Source organism: Mus musculus, chromosome 15 (genome assembly GCF_000001635.26).
Source record: "Mus musculus strain C57BL/6J chromosome 15, GRCm38.p6 C57BL/6J".
NCBI lineage: Eukaryota > Metazoa > Chordata > Mammalia > Rodentia > Muridae > Mus > Mus musculus.
In genome coordinates, this window is record NC_000081.6 from 47,948,205 (window position 1) to 47,966,242 (window position 18,038).

General features: G+C 35.5%; 1 protein-coding gene across 12 annotated transcripts in view; it reads right to left on the reverse strand.

Annotated features, from left to right (window-relative positions):
- Positions 1-18,038, reverse strand: part of Csmd3 (CUB and Sushi multiple domains 3) — a 1,211,921-nt gene that overhangs the window by 367,567 nt on the left and 826,316 nt on the right. For all 12 annotated transcript variants that reach the window (XR_001781523.2, XR_003951374.1, NM_001081391.2 and 9 more), the window contains 2 exons: positions 6,731-6,847; positions 1,717-1,932 (listed from right to left, as the gene is read on the reverse strand). Coding sequence is in view for 8 of the 12 variants with exons in the window: in NM_001081391.2 (NP_001074860.2) it covers positions 1,717-1,932; positions 6,731-6,847 (333 nt within the window). In the remaining 4 variants the exon portion in view is untranslated. The remainder of the gene's footprint in view (positions 1-1,716; positions 1,933-6,730; positions 6,848-18,038) is intronic.

Genomic DNA, 18,038 nt, shown 5'->3' on the forward strand with positions numbered 1-18,038 from the left:
TAAGAGTGATCATTTTTAGCACACATTTGTTATATTTATGGCCTTGCTATATAATGTATAAGAGTAGTAATATGCTATGAAACACTTGATTTTCTTTTTTGTATTTACATTTAATAACTAGGAGAATACTTTAATGTGTGAAATTCGATGAGGGTGGGTAAATTTTACCTGAGTGATTGATCAGCTCTAAAAGTAACTATCTAGCTCATGATGTTCTTTTCAGCATTATAATCTTTTCCACTTCATAGAGTTTTGAATTACAGTACTGACATGAGAGATGCATATTTTCAAAGAAAATGCATTTGGGATGTAAGAAAAAAATTACAATTCTCTCAACAGCTTTAATTTAAAAGGCTCTAGTGCCTCTAGTATCAGGCATTCAATTAACTCATATTCTGAAAAAACATCTATCTTTAGATGGAAATTTTCACGTAAGAAAATGAAGTACCTAATATTGGTAATGATTACTTGACAATTTTATTCAGAAACCCTCCCCAGGCAATGAAAGAAAACAATAAAAAAATGTAAGGTAAAAGAAGGTTGTTTATACATTACAATAATAAATATGTAATAAAAATAATGAATTTAACATTTTCAAGTTAGCATATAATTTACTTACTAATTTGTTCTTATATAGAGAAATAGCTATTTATCCTATTATAATTATGAGGTACAAATTCATGTTTCAGGAATACTTTTCTTTATGTTCCTTGGCCTAATAATAACTTTTCATGGAAGTCAAGTCATATTATAACTGGGATCTGAAATTAAGATCCCTGTAGAATATTCACAGTGGAAATGAAAACAACACAATGACATCAGATTCTGGGCATCAGGAAAGAATCCTCATGTAGGTTAGGGCTTATTGTCTAGCACTGGTATCTTGAATACACGGCTAAGATTTTCTGTCTCTGACTTCATCCTTTCCATAAGTGGTAATGTTACAATTGGAGATGAAGGTGCAGATGCACCTATCTCATACATTTCTGTTACCACTGTTAATAAATTAATGGTTTCCATGAAAATATGCATTATACTGTTTCCCTTTAATGGAAGAAAGAGTTACTATCCCTCATGAAGCCTTAGACCAAGTGTTATACTAACAAATTTATCTGTAAATCATTCTGTTATGTAGGAACACCTCATAGTTACTTTCTTGTAGATTGTATATTCCAAAATAATAAAAGCACATGCATTTTTTTATCTTGATCAGTCAGTATATCTTTATAAGACACGTGAAATTAGATAGATTTGACTGTTTTAAGTCACATTTTCTTCTTGAGTTCAATTGAAACAATACAAAAGAATATTGTATAGTTATACATTGTATTTATACATAATTTATATAGAAAACATAATATTTTATATATAGAAAAAACTTACTTTTAAACTTAGAAGGTATTCTAGATGGTCTCAGTCATTAGAATGTCACATAAATTTAAGACAAAGAAAATTAAATGATTGTACTTTTAACATATTAGAGAATTTTTTTATTTACTACTTATTTATCTGCCTTTTCTTTAATGTTTAGCAGTGTGTGGCCATAGCCAATCTTGAAGGCATTTCCGTTCTTGCTGAGAGGTTAGTTTTTCTTTGCTTTTCTACTTTAAAATGTTTTCATCATTTCTGCAATTTTTGTTTGTCATGTTAAAATAATTTTATAAAGCTCATTATTTTAGATTCACTAAAACAGATCTTGATTCTTTATTTTCTCACCAGAGAATGTGATGTTAAATCCTTCATATGATATTGAAAAGTCAGAAATAAAGCGCAATTGAGCCCTGAAGTTTCCATAAAGGCCAGCATTGATTGTCGAGGGAAGTTCCGAACCAGTGAGTCGTGCCAGTGGTTGGGTAAAACTACCGTTCTCTGTGATCAGCAAATAGTCATGATGGTCTTCTAAATGAAAAGTGTGGAAGTTGAACTGCACACCTATGAATAAGAAATAGGGAGATCAGACTTGCATTGACCAAAGCATATTCATATACTATTGAAAGTGGCTGTCAACCTCGGGTCTTTAGCTGCTTGATATTTTGGAAAATGAAATCTACTGCTATCACAAATTGCAAATGTACAGAAAGATTATTGCCCATTGTGCTTCCTTCAGCTTACTTATGAACAATATGCTTGGTTAAATCCTAGAAACCATGAGCAAATTTCTGAAATATATTAATTTGATATTTATATTTACAAGGAAAATACAAAGTCTTTGCAGCTTACTCGTGACAATCTTGCATACTTTTACTTTTTCATTCTTTGAGTTCCTCAAATAGCAGAAACAATGGTGCTCAATGAACTAGCTCTCTACTTTCAAACAAGCTTAAATCTAGTTGGCAAAATAAATAAATAAACAAACAAATAAATAAATGGGCATAAGTTTGGTAAGAAGTGTTATAACTTTATTTATTTTATATTTTCCAAACTTTCCTTATACTTTACTGCTATTAAGGAAAGAAAAGAATAAGCTGACATTGGAATACAGTATGAGGGACCTTAGATGAAATGCCCTACAGTAGGGAGAGGGAACTTGTAGAGCCCACCTCCAGAAGAAAGACGGGGCATCAAATGAGGGTTGGGGCTGCCATCCCACAGTCAAAAACTCTGACCCATAATTGTTCATGTCTGAAAGAACAGCAGGAACAAAAATGGAAAAGAGGCTAAGGAAAAGGAGGTCCAGCAACAGGCCCAAACTGGGATCCAACTTGGGGAAGGCCACAAGGCCTGACAGAATTACTGAGGCTATGGTTTGCTCACAAAAAGGGGCCTCTCATGAAAGCCCTCCAAAAGACCCAACAACCAGCGGAAAGAGTCAGATAGATATTTACACTCTAACAAAGGAATGAAGCTGATGACCCCTGTGGTTGAATTAGATGGAAGCTGGAAGAAGCTGAGGAAGAGGGTGACCCAATAGGAAGACCAACAATTTCAACTGACCAGGACCCCAGAGATCTCTCAGACACTGAGCTTCCAACTAGGCAGTGCACATACAACAGAGGATTGCCTGGTCTGACCTCAGTGAGAGATTATGCACCCAACACTTGAGAGACTTGAGGCCCCCCAGGGAGTAGAGAGTTCTGATGAGGTGGGAGTAGGGTGGATTAAGGTGTGTGTGAGTGTGGGGGGGTAAGGATATCCTAGTGGAGACATGGGTGGGAAGAGGAGGTATGGGATGGCGAGTGGTTGGGAGACAGACTAGGAGAAGGGTGAAGACTGGACGGAAAAAGAGGTTTAAAGATTTTTTAAAAATCTGTTTTTAATACTGCAAGAAATACAATTTTCAAAGTTCTGCTAAAAATCAGTTAACCAAACATTTAAGTTGAAAACCTGGAACTTTATTCTGGAATGAAGACTGAAAATATTATAAATAGCCATGTCCATCTGAGGAAAAAGACTCATAAACCAAACTTTCAAATATTCTGCAAAGTGCTATGACTTCAAGTGGTGTGAGTCCATATAGCATCATGGAAATAGAAGCAACAACTAGTCCAAGAGTTTTCAGAAGCTTCTGAAAGCCGGGACCTTCAAAAGAGATTTGGTTTGAAGAACAGGATCAGACCTGAGGAATTAGACAGGCAAAGACAAAATTCTAAAAGGGCAGTAGCAAGAAGCTTTGGGGTCGCAAATCACAGTTCTTTCCCCTTCTCATGAGAATGACTATTCAAGATGCTCTGGTAAAACAACTTATGTGAAAGATTCTCTTGTAAACCCTTTGCTTTAGAGTCAAAAGAGTGCTGATGTCATAGTTTTTTATAGTGGTTTAACCAATGATGACTTTCAAGAGGCTTTTGTAAATTTTATTTTTCAACTTGTAAACTCATAGGTCTGTAATTAATTTATGCATTATGACTCGCAGATATTCTGATGTACACTATATTTTTGCCAGCTCTCCATCTCCATCAGACAACATAGATGTAGCTTAGCTTTTGTGGGTTTTTTAAAAATATATTTATTTGTTTTATTCTTTGATAAAGGAACTCACGGTATAATTCAACTCTCAATTTGAAATCACAATATCCCTGAGTCAGAATTCCTAGGGCCGAGTTTAAAGATAAGAGCTAATATGATCAACTAAAGTTAACCTCCTCCTACTTTTAAAATATATACTTAAGGATATTTTCATATATCACTCTAAGCCAGAAGCAATGTAGGCTGAATGATACCACAATTAATTGAATATATACCTACTGAGAAGTCTTATGTGCCCAAACAGTGTAAAGAGTCTATCAGCAATACATTTGGAAATTCCTTAAATCTTTAGATAGTATTCTATATTCTTATAAATCTCTAAAGTATTGAGATTCCACTGAAGTATGAGAATATTCCACCTGTTAAATTCAAATATAAGTGAGAGATTAACTTTAAAGTTCCATCATAGAATATTTAAGTCAAAAATGTGATGAAATTTAACAGAAGTAAATGTATAAGTCTGCTATGAAAGTAGAAAAAATCTGTTGTATATATAATCACAGAATATCAGGTATTGGTGATAACTGTTACCCAAAATCACAATGATCTAAAAAGAATTGTATAATTAAATCTCATCACTTTGTAATATGCCATAGTAACAAAAGAGTTAAAGAGAATAAATATAAGTATTTGTGTTTAGTTGTGTAAAACTGAAACTTTAGAGATAAAGATTCCCATAGCTGGATGGGTTTCAAAGGAAGAGGCCTAGAAAGGTAGCTTATTTGGAGTTTTATTTATTCTTTATAATTTTTGTGGTAGTATTCTAACATCAGACACCCAAGCATGAGTAAAAAAATTAAGAAATGATTATGGTTTTCCCAAGGTAAAACTAAGCAATAGGAACTGGTCATAAATAGACACACCACATTTCTAGACACCAATATATAAAAAGCAGTGTGACCTGAGAAAGGTTAGACTATTGTCTTCCAACTATAGTAGACTATCCTTTTCTCCCAACTTTAAGTCCTTCACTTCACTTTGCCTTGCCTTTGGAACAGAGCTTCAAACAAATCTTCGTTAAAAGAAAGGCATCTAAACCCACTTTCCTTGGCATGTAAATATGGATTTAATTAACACTTACAACTTGTAAAGAGTGAAGCCTTAAGTGTTAATTAAGCCTGTGTTTACATAGCAAGCAGCATGTAGCCCTACATTTTCCTGTATAATATTAGAGAGTTTATTTTAAACTCTCTTAATCCACTGCACAGTAAAATAGTAGTATGTTTTCTTTAATTTCAAAGAGAATGTTCTGTATCCTAGAAAACAATACAAGCCAGACTTAAAATATTTATGACCTTGTTGCTTCTGTGACTTCCTATATTGTCACTTTAACAGTTTTTTCTAGTAGCATTTAAGTCACTACAGGAAACCTAACTCTAACAACCCATATTTAATCCCAACGTCTCTATAAAATCATGTAGAATTTTATTAAAAGCAAATTTCTTTTATAAAAACAAGCTTTTAAATTCTAACTGTATTTTCTCATGCTAATTTTTACTTTTGGTTTATTTTGGTTTTCAATAGTAATAATAAAATAAGTAATAACTGGGTCAACAGTTATAAATGAAAAACATTCGATCAGAATTTAAAGATCAGTCTCTGCTTCTAGGTAAATAATGCTGGGTCATTAGTACTTGAGAACTGTAGAATAGTAATTTTTCCAGGACTGCAACTGTGATGTATTGTTTTGCTTATATTGTACTCCAATTCCAGTAGCATCACATAACCACTATTGTTCCTATATCACCGTTCACATTTATGCTTACTTTTATTTATTTATTAATTTTTTAGTCTAGGCAAGAGATTCCATGTTTAAATTTTATTTGATTTTTTTTAATTAGGTATTTTCTTCATTTACATTTCCAATGCTATCCCAAAAGTCCCCCCATGCCCTCCCCCGCCTACTCCCCTACCCCCCCTCCCACTTCTAGGCCCTGGCGTTCCCCTGTACTGAGGCATATAAAGTTTGCAAGACCAATGGGCCTCTCTTTCCACTGATGGCTGACTAGGCCATCTTCTGATACATATGCAGCAAGAGACACGAGCTCCGGGGTACTGGTTAGTTCATATTGTTGTTCCACCTATAGGGTTGCAGATCCCTTTAGCTCCTTGGGTACTTTCTCTAGCTCCTCCATTGGGAGCCCTGTGATCCATCCAATAGCTGAATGTGAGCATCCACTTCTGTGTTTACTAGACCCAAGAATAGCCTCACAAGAGACAGCTATATCAGGGTCCTTTCAGCAAAATCTTGCTAGTGTATGCAATGGTGTCATTATGCTTACTTTTAAAAGATACCTATTTTTTAGAAAATCTATTATCCACACAGCACAATTTTAAAGTCCATCTATATGATGTGAGACATATATGATCTTTGGTTCCCAATAATTTGACACAGAAGTGTCTATGGAATGGTTATAAATCTATATGTAGGTATCACCATAAAAGTACTTCATAAACAGATATATGAAAATATTAAATAAGTTCCATGCAATTCTGATCTCAATTAGATTTCTTCATTAAAAAAAAACCCAAATACTATTACTTCACTACACCATAATAAAAGGCAAGTAATGCTAATAAAATTTTGATTTAAAAATTAGCTTAGTATATTGCTCTAGAAAAGCTTATGCAAGCCTGTGCTGCACTTTGAATTTTCTTCTAGTACTTACAGAGCTTTGAACATGAAAAGAAAATGACTACAATAAAATTAGACCTAAATAAAAACTCAAATGATTATCCAGTATTCTTGAATAAAGCAGATTACCTTTTCCATGGGTGACATCAACTGTCCATGTACAATTCAGAGAGTTTGGATAAAATTCTGGGTAACCAGGAGACAAGATTGTCCCGCTAGGTCCTCTCACATCCCCGCCACATAGTGCTGAAAAGACAATGAGAACAGTATCATCAGTCACCCTTGAAGAGGCAGAGGCTGAACAAATCTCTCTTCTCCTCTCTTGAAAGAGGATGAATCCCATTATGTTTGTCTAATCAACTTCCTGGTAATAGAGGAGTGTGTGAAGACCTCTTCCAAATACAGCAAAATCCTCTCATGCACTGCAGCAGCAGGAAAGAAAGATGTATTAATAGTCTCTGGGAATTATCACTGGCCCCCAGAGAACATAGCCCAACATTGCACATTTGAATCTGAAGTATATCCTTACTCTATTCTAATTATGAGTAGCATTTGCATAAATTGATGGTCAATTAAACATGAGTAATTAATTGTTTAGCAGTTTCTCTTATTCAACACTAAGAAATGAGTTAATTATGTAGAATTGTTTTCTATAGATTCCTGAAGGAATCTGTGTCACATATCTATCGTGGGATTCCTCTTAGAGCAGTGATGCAAGTTGTGAACGCTTTGAAGTCTTCATTGGTTCTACAGTCACCAAGAAATGAATACCAAAAACAAAGAGGGATTCTTGTAAGGACTCACATGGCACAGTTCTATTGGTGATAAAGTTTGTAAGTAATATCTCAGAAAAGTCAAGGCAAATAATTGTTTGTGATGCACTTGTGAATAAATTAGCTCAATTAATGTTCATGTAATTTGGAAAAAAGTTTTATATCTGCTACTGTATAAAAATCATCCGTGCCTATATTATACATTGAAGTCAATGGTTACTTAATCTTCTCTGCATTAAAAATTAAAAGAGACCAGTAATAAACATAGGTCAGGATTTAAAATATTTTCTAGGAGGAAAGGCAAACTCCTTTGCATATGGACAGGGTAGTCAGAATCATAAACAGGATGCTCTAATTCTGCATGGTCTATGGGCCACTTTCCCCAACATAACAGACATTCCAATGAAAGCTATTTTTATTTCCTATCATGGTCATTGTTTTCTTTTCAAGTATCAGTCATGATAATGGAAGGATTCAAGACAGTCTGGCTGCTCCACACCTTTACCAATCGCTAAGAATTTTTCATGTTTTTTTTTTTTTCCCAAAAATTTTAATTCTTTCAGAAAGGAACAATTATGGTCAGAGTTGTGACTGTGGGATGCCCCCTCCCTAATTTGATGCTCTGTCTTCAAGCTGGAGGTGGGCCTCTTTCTACTGTACGGCATTTCATCTAAGGTCCCTACCTTTGATTTCTGAGTTTCTCTTACCTCCCAGGTAAGAGATAGCTATATCAGAGTCCTGCCAGCAAAATCTTGCTGGCATATGCAATAGTGTCTGGGTTTGGTGGTTGTTTATGAGATGGATCCCCAGGTGGGGTAGTCTCTGGATGGTCCTTCCGTCTCAGCTCCGAACTTTGTTTCTATAACTCCTTCCGTGAGTATTTTGTTCCCCATTCTAAGAAGGAATGAAGTATCCACACTTTGGTCTTCCTTCTTGAGTTTCAACTGTTTTACAAATTGTATCTTTGGTAGTCTAAGTTTCTGGGCTAATATACACTTATCAGTCAGTGTATATCATGTGTGTTCTTTTGTGATTGGGTTACCTCACTCAGGATGATATCCTCCAGATGCATCCATTTGCCTAAGAATTTCATAAATCCATTGTTTTTAATAGCTGAGTAGTACTCCATTTTAGCTATTCTGACTGCTGTAATCTCGGGGTCGATTTGATTTTCATTTCTCTGATCACTAAGGACTTTGAACATTTCTTTAGTTGTTTCTCAGCCATTTGAGATTCCTCAGTTGTGAAATCTTGGTTTAGTTCTATACCCCATTTTTTGATTGGGTATGTTTCGTTTTTTGGGGGTTTGCTTCTTGAGTTCTTCATATATTTTGGATATTAAACCTCTCTTGGATGTGGGCTTAGAAAAGAATTTTTTCCCAATCTGTATGTTGCCAATTTGTCTAATTTATTGACTATGTTCTTTGCCTTACAGAAGCTTTCCAGTTTCATGAGGTCCCATTTATCAATTCTCAATCTTAGAGCATGAGCCATTGGAGTTCTGTTTAGGAAATATCCCCCTGTGCCAATGAGTTCAAGGCTCTTTCCCACTTTCTCTTCTATTGGATGCAATGCATCTGGTTTTATGTTGCGGTCCTTGATTCACTTGGACTTGAGCTTTGTACAGGGTGAGAAATTTGGGTCTATTTTCATTCTTCTACATACAGACAGCCAGTTAGACCAGCACCATTTACTGAAGATGCTTTCTTTTTACCCTTGTATATTGTTTGGGTCTTAGTCAAAAATCAAGTGTCCATAAGTGTGTAGTTTTATTTCTGAGTCTTCAATTCTATTCCACTGACCAACATGTTTGTCTTTGTACCAATACCATGCAGTTTTTTCACTATTGCTCTATAGTGAAGCTTGACGTCAGGAATAGTGGTTCCCCAAGCTATTCTTTTGTTGTTAAGAATTGTTTTTGCTATTCTGTTTTTTGGTTTTTTTGTTGTTGGTTTTTTTTTTTTTTTTTGGCCTTTCCAGATGTATTTGAGAATTGGTCTTTCCATATCTTTGAAGAATTGTGTTGTGATTTTGATGGGGATTTCACTGAATTTATAGATTGCCTTTGATAGGATGGCCATTTTTACAGATTAATTCTGCCAATCAATTGTCATGGGAGATCTCTCCATTTTCTGAGATCTTTGATTTCTTCCTTGAGAAACTTGAAATTATTGTCATACAGATCTTTCAGATGCTTGGTAAAATATCTACCCCAAGATATTTTATATTATTTGTCACTATTTTGAAAGGATTTCTTTCCCTAATTTCTTTTTCAGCTTGTTTATAATTTGTATAAAGGATATTATTTGTATCATTTGACTTATTTTAGTTAATTTTATATCCTGCCACCTTGCTGACATTGTTTATCAGCTGGAGAAGTTCTCTGGCAGAATTTTTGTGGTTGCTTATGTATATGATCATATCATCAACAAATAGTGACACTTTTATTTCTTCTTTGAACTCCTCTTGTTGTCTTATTGTAGCTAGCACTTTGATTACTATATTAAATAGGTTTGGGGTGAGTGGGCATCCTTATCTTTTTCCTGATTTCAGCTGGATTGTTTCAAGTATGTCTCCATTTAATTTGATACTGGCTGTTGGTTTGCAGTAAATTGCTTTTATTAAGTTTAGGTATGGGCCTTGAATTCCTGATCTCTCCAACACTTTTAATATGAAGGGGTGCTGTATTTTGTCAAATGCTTTTTCTGCATCAAAGGAGATAATCATGTGATTGTTTTCATTGGGTTTGTTTATATAGTGGATTATGTTATTGGATTTTCATATATTGAACCAAAATTGCATCCCTGGGATGAAGCCTACTTGATCAAGGTGAATGATGGTTTTGATATGTTCTTGGTTTTGGGTTGCAAAGATTTTATTGAGTATTTTTGCATCAATATTCATAAGCAAGATTGATCTGAAGTTCTCTTTTTTTGGTTGGGTCCTTGTGTGGTTTAGCTGTCAGAGTAATTGTGGCTTCAAAGAACAAATTAGATAGTAACCCTTTTGTTTCTATTTTATGGAATAGTTTGAGGAAAATTGGTATCAAGTCTTCCATGAAGGTCTGATAGAATTCTGCACTAAATCCATCTGGCCCTGGGCTGCTTTTATTTGGGAGGTTTTAATGACTTCTATTTTCTTGTGTGATATGGGCCTGTCTAGATAATTTACTTGCTCTTGATTTAACATTGTTATGTGGTACTGTCTAGAAAACCATTCATTTTATATAGATTTTCCAATTTTGTTGAGTATAGCCTTTTATAGTAGTATCTGATGATTTTTTAAAAAAAGTTTCCTCTGTTTCTGTTGTTATGTCTCCCTTTTTATTTCTGATTTTGTTAATTGGATACTGCCCCTTGGCTCTTTAGTTGGTTTGCCTAGGGGTTTATCTATCTTGTTGATTCTCTCAAAGAACTAGCTTTTGGTTTAGTTGATTCTTTGTATTGTTTTGTTTGTTTCTATTTGGTTGATTTTGGCCCTGATTTTGACTATTACCAGCCTTCTAGTCTTCTTGGGTGATTTTGCTTCTTTTTGTTCTAGAACTCTTAAGGGTGCTGTTAAGTTTGTGTAAGCTCTCTCCAGTTTCTTTATCAGGGCACTTAGTGCTATGAACTTTCCTCTTAGCATTGCTTTCATTTTGTCCCATAAGTTTGGGTATGATGTGTCAACATTGTCATTAAATTTCAGGAAGTCTTTAATTTCTTTCTTTATTTCTTCCTTGACCAAAGTATCACTGACTACATAGTTGTTCAGTTTCCACTTGTATGTAGGTTTTCTCTAGGTTTTTTTGCTGTTATTAAAGACCAGCATTAGGCTATAGTGATTTTATAGGATGCATGGAATTTTGCCATTCTTCTTGATTCAGTTGAGGGTCGTTTTGTGAACAATTATATGATCCCTTTTGGAGAAGGCATCATTGGTTTCTAAGAAGGTGTATTCTTTTGTTTTAGGGTAAAATGTTCTGTAGATATTTGTTAAATCCATCTTGTTCATAACCTCTCTTAGTTTCACTGTGTCTCTGTTTAGTTTCTGTTTCAATGACCTGTCCATTGGTAAGAGTGGGTTGATGAAATCTCCCACTATTATTGTGTGGGGTTTAATGTGTGTTTTGAGTTTTAGTAAAGTTTCTTTTATGAATTTGGGTGCTCTTGCATTTGGGGCATAGATGTTCAGAACTGAGACTTTCTCTTGGTGGATTTTCCACTTGATGAATATGAAGTATCCTTCTTCATCACACTTGATAACTTTTGTTGAAAGTCTATTTTATTGGATATTAGGATGGCAACTCCTGCTTGTTTCCTTGGACCATTTGCTTGGAAGAACTTTTTCCATCCTTTAACTCTGAGAGACTGACTGTCTTTGTTGTTGAGGTGTATTTCTTGTATGCAGCAAAGTGCTGGATCTTGTTTGTGTATCCAGTCTGCTAACTTATGTCTTTTTATAGGTGAGTTGAATCCATTGATATTGAGAGATATTAAGGAGAGATGACTGTTGGTTCCTGATATGCTTGTTTTTGTAGGTGGCTTTATGTGATTATGATTCTCTCCTTTTGGCTTTATTGTGAGATGCTTAATATTTTGTCCTTTCTTTGGTGCATGTACCTTCCTTGCTTTGAAGTTTTCCTTTTAGGATCCTCTGTAAGGCTGGATTGTAGATAAATACTGTTTGAATTTGGTTTTGTCCTGGAATATTTTGGTTTCTCCATCTATGTTGATTGAGAGTTTTTCTGGGTATAAATGTATGGGCTAGCATTTGTGTTCTCCTAGGGCCTGCATGACCTCTGACCAGGCTCTTCTGGCTTTCATAGTCGCTGTTGAGATGTCTGGTGTAATTCTGATAGTTCTACCTTTGTATGTTACTTGGCCCTTTTCCTTTGCAGCTTTTAATATTCTTTCTTTGTTCTGTGCATTTAGTGTTTTGTTTATTATGTGACAAGAGGATTTTCTTTTCTGGTCCCATTTATTTGTTGTTATATAGGCTTCTTTAACCTTTATAGGCATCTCTTTCTTTAGATTGGGGAAGTTTTCTTCTATGATTTTGTTGAAGAAATTTTCAGGTCCTTTGATCTGGGAATCTGTTCTCTTTTGTGACTATTCTTAGGTTTGATCTTTTCACTGTGTTCTGAATCTCCTGGATGATTTGGGTTAGCAGTTTTTTACATTTTGAATTTTCTTAAACAGTTGTGTCAATCTCTTCTATGGTATCTTCTATACCTTTGATTCTCTCTCCTATCTCTTGTCTGAACCTCTTGGGAGTTATCTGAGTCTGACTCCAAGTATCTTCTGTTGGTGATACTTTCATCTGTTATTCTAGACCTCTTTCCTAGGTTTTACATTTATAGGTTTGACTCCATTTATGTTTTCTTTATTGTTTCTATTTCCACTTTTAGGTCATCTTTCACTTCTCCTGTTTACCTGTGTTTTCCTGTATTTCTTTCAGTGAGTTATTAATATCCTCCTTAAAGTACTCTATTACTTCATGAGATAGGATTTTAGGACAGATTCCTAATTTAGGATAGATTCCTGATTTTCATGTGTGTTGGTATATTCAGGGCTTACTTTGATGGGAGAGCTGGGTTCTGATGATGCCCATGTATATTGGCTCCTGTTGCTTATAGTTTTGTACTTGCCTTTTGCCATCTGGATATCCCTGGTATTTGTTGATCTGGGTGACTGGAGTCTGCCTCTTTTGACTGTGAGTTGCTTCAGTTATCCTGGTAGGCCTGTGGCCCTCACTCTAGCAGACTACCTGTGGGGTCTTCCAACTGCGGAATTTTCACAGGGGCAGAGAAGCTGTTGATATGTTGCCCTGACTGCAGTAGATCTCCTGTGAGGCCTTCAGACTGTTGGGTCTTCTGTGGTGTAGTCAAACTGTTGTCCAACTGCTCTGAGTGCAGTAGATCCTCAACTGTTCTGAGTGTAGTGGGTCCTCTATGTGGTAATAAGGAGGGTGGGGGGGGGATTGGTGGGTGGTGGGGTTCCAAGCTTACTGGGCTCCCAAAGGCAGCTCTGGAACTCTGGAAGGTGGTGGCTTCTTACCAACTGTTATGAGTGCAGCAGATCCCCTACGAAAGGTCAGGATATGGTGTCTTCACTAGAGCAGGACAGCTAGGAATCTGCCCTAGAAGAAAGGACTGAGCAGAGAGCTCCCTAAGTGTTTTTAAACATAAAGACTTGGACCTAAATACTTATTGAAAATATAAATACCTCAATGTGTTTGTTTTTTATACATGTCTACAAAATTATGACCCAGACCTCTTATGGAGTTGTCGTAACAATCAATCTTACTGTAATGAAGCACACACTTCCTGTAATGAAGCAAAACACTGTAAAATCATGCAGGAAGTTATAGTCATTCTTAGGTTATGTGCAATCTGTCATTGGTAATCATCATTACTACATTTTCAGTTTCCTCTTGATGTTTTAGAAACCTACATTGTGTTTCTATGATTGATCTCACAACTGTATGCACCATTTCAACTCTGTCTTTCTGAAAATACCATTACAAAGGTTAACTTATTAATTTTCTCGCTGTATGTCTTCTCTCTCTCTCTCTCTCTCTCTCTCTGTCTGTCTCTCTTTCTCTCTCTCTCTCTCTCTCTCTCTCTCTCTGTGTGTGTTTGTGTGTGTGTGTGTATGTGTGTGTGTATGTGTGTGTGATGTGTACATGTGTGCAAGAATTCACAGTGTGTGGACACACATGTGCAGACTAGTAAGTTTGCATGTGTGATATATGTGGAAGTTTGCAGGTCATGTGTCTTTATGTACTCTTCTCAATTTTGATCTCAGAGATTTCCAGTTATATTATTCTAGTTAGGCAGCTTTCTTGGGAGTTATCTGAGTCTGTCTCCCAAGTGCTAGGATTACAGGCAATGCCATTCCTGCCCTAGGCTTTTACATGTTTTTTGGGGAATCTGAACTCTGAAAAGTACTTTATAAATTAAACCCTCCCCAGGTTCCCAAACTTTAATAAGTATCTTTGATTATATTATATCTATTCTTCCATTCTGGAAAACAAACAAACAATACCTAACCAATAAAGCATTGTATGATTTTATTTAGTAAAATGTAATTAATAAAAATAATCTACTGGATTAAAACCTATTTCTTTTATTGAGAGCAGGTGAAATTTGGACTAAACTTCTCAGGTACCAACAACAACAACAACAACAACAACAACAACTAATCCTTGCTAATTATATAAGTGTTTTAGAAACATAGATAGTGGGCAAGAGAGTGTGGTTAGTATGTGGTACTTTTTCCCATATGATGTATTTTTAAAGGTGTCACTTAAGAAGAGACTGTGTTGGAGCATCTCCTGGGTATATGCCCTGAAGTGTATAGCTAGGTCCTCAGGTAGTAATATGTCCAATTTTCTGAGGAACCACCAAACTGATTTCCAGAGTGCTTGTACTAGCTTTCAATCCCACCGGCAATGGAGGCGTGTTCCTCTTTCTTCACATCTTTGCCAGCACTGGCTGCAAAGTTTTCGACCTTAGCACTTCTTGTGGGTATGAGGTAGAATCTCAGGATCATTTTGATTTATATTTCCCTGATGACTAAGGATGTTTAATATTTCTTTAGGTGGTTCGTGGCCATTTGAGATTCCTCAGTTGAGAATTGTTTAGCTCTGTACCCCTTTTAAATAGAGTTATTTGGTTCTCTGGTATCTAACTTATTAAGTTCTTTGTATATATTGAATATTAGTCCTTTAATGGATGTAGGGTTGGTAAAGATCTTTTCCCAGCCCTTGTGATAGTCACTTAATTCTATCATCTTCAAATCAATTTCCTTCTATTTTAATGTGTTAGTATTATTTTGATGTCTTTTAATTGATCTGTCTTCAAAATTTTCACTTTGCAATTGTCTGGCATGTTATTAAAATAGTACTCCATCACTATCACCAGCCGCCTCATCTGTACCCATATGATATCTTTCATCTTACTAAATGAGATAATTCTACATTGCAAATGTTTTTAATTGTGTTTTCTTCATCAGATTCTCACTTATAAGAGACTAACTAGCATGTGAATTCTTAAAATGTACCTTGATTTATTCTAATTTTCCATAAGAAGCTTGTGTTAGTTGGGAAAGAAATGATATCTGCTAATTCACAAATACTTTTTTTTAGGATTCTTTTTCTTTTTTTAATTAGGTATTTATTTCACTTATGTTTCCAATGCTATCCCAAAAGTCCCGCACATGCTCCCCCACCCACCCACTCCCACTTCTTGGCCCTGGCATTCCCTTGTACTGAGGCATATAAAGTTTGCAAGACCAATGGGCCTCTCTTTCCACTGATGGCCAACTAGGCCATCTTCTGATACATATGCAGCTAAAGACACTAGCTCCGGGGGTATTGCTTAGCGTTTGGAAGCTGATTATGGGATGGATCCTTGGATATGGCAGTCTCTAGATGGTCCATCCTTTTGTCTCAGCTCCAAACTTTGTCTCTGTAACTCCTTCCATGGGTGTTTTGTTCCCAATTCTAGGAAGGGGCAAAGTGTCCACACTTTGGTCTTCGTTCTTCTTGAGTTTCATATGTTTAGCAAATTGTACCTTATATCTTGGGTATTCTAAGTTTCTGGGCTAATATCCACTTATCCGTGAGTACATATTGTGTGAGTTCTTTTGTGATTGGGTTACCTAACTCAGGATGATGCCCTCCAGATCCATCCATTTGCCTAGGAATTTCATAAATTCATTCTTTTTAATAGCTGAGTAGTACTCCATTGTGTAAATGTACCACATTTTCTGTATCCATTCCTCTGTTGAGGGGCATCTGGGTTCTTTCCAGCTTCTGGCTATTATAAATAAGGCTGCTATGAACATAGTGGAGCATGTATTCATCTTACCAGTTGGAACATCTTCTGGATATATGCCCAGGAGAGGTATTGCAGGATCCTCCGGTAGTACTATGTCCATTTTTCTGAGGAACCGCCAGAGTGATTTTCAGAGTGGTTGCACAAGCTTGCAATCCCACCAACAATGGAGGAGTGTTCTTTCTCCACATCCTCGCCAGCATCTGCTGTCACCTGAATTTTTTATCTTAGCCATTCTGACTGGTGTGCGCCAGCATCTGCTGTCACCTGAATTTTTTATCTTAGCCATTCTGACTGGTGTGAGGTGGAATCTCAGGGTTGTTTTGATTTGCATTTCCTGATGATTAAGGATGTAGAACATTTTTTCAGGTGCTTCTCAGACATTCGGTATTCCTCAGGGGAATTCCGAATGACTGAGAAGCACAAATACATTTCTTATAGTCATTTGTCCATCTAAAACTTGCCACTTCCATAGAATGGAACAAATGTGTTAGAGAAGATTAAAATCTTATTAGACCAAATCATATTATATCTTCAATATTAAGACCAGTTTAATTTGTTAAGTGTACTTAAACCCAGTTTTTAAAGATGTATTTATTTTTAGTTGTTACTGTGTGTATTTGCTTGCATGTTTTTGTATATATGATGTGTGTTCCTGGTGTCCATAGAGGCTAGAAGAGGGCAAAAATACCACCAAATTTTGAGCTATAGAAAGTTGGTAATTGTCTTTCAGTTGCTAGGCAATATATCTATGTCCTCTTCAAGAACATGTTCTCTTCTTTTCTAAGATCCCTTTTAATGTGTTAAATCTTTTATTTTATATAATTTGGTGTATTATGTAAAATTTTGGAGTTTTAAATAGGAAATATTTCTTCTAGTTAGGGTTGTTGAGAACTTCCTGTTTGATTGGTGATGTTGTTGGGAAATTTTGAGCAATATAGGCACACTAAGGGAAGTTTCTCAGTGGGGGAAAATCTTGAGATTAAAAAGTCTCATCTACATCACATTGGGAGTCTATATTCCATCCTTGTAGTTCAAGATGTGACTTCTGAGCTTTCTGATCTTGCTGCAATGCTTGACAATTACAACCATGCTGTCCTTGATCCTATGTACTTTATCCTTCAGAAACAGTAAGCTAAAATGACCTCTTTCTTCTATAATTTGTCTTGGTCATAGAACTTTTACCACACCAAAATTATAACTAATACAAGAATGTACTCAAAACCTGCTGCAATATATAATCTTATTATAAGATACTTATGTAAGTATGTGAACACCAAGCATATATCCTTACTCTTCACCACAAATGGCAATATCATGTCCTCACTGCATAAAGGATCATCAGTTTTAATCCAATTGAAGAGAAAATGAAGCCAACTATTTGAAATATTAATATTATTTAGCTTTTGTCCTCTTATTTTCAGTATTAAATCCCAATACAAAACAAATGCATAAGATGGAAGATTAAAATAGCATGATGGGTTCCTTAATAACAAAAGAAGAATTATAAAAACTTAAGAAAAGCAAAACTAGTGGCAATCACCTGTAATACTAGCATTCTAATGGATCATACAGGAGAATCATAAGTTTGAAGACAAGTACATGTTATAGAGATAAAATTTATCTCAAAAAACATAACAAAACAGTGACTAACTCAAACTATCAAACCAACAAAATAAACACAAGATAGAGACAGAACTGGAACGGTAATCCATGTAAATTAAGTTCATGAGTCCCATAATTAGTAAATTAGACTTCTTTTCCCATCACACATAAACCCTCTATGCATGTCTGACATATAACAAGAAATAACCTCAATGTAAAGGGAATTCATAGACTGAAA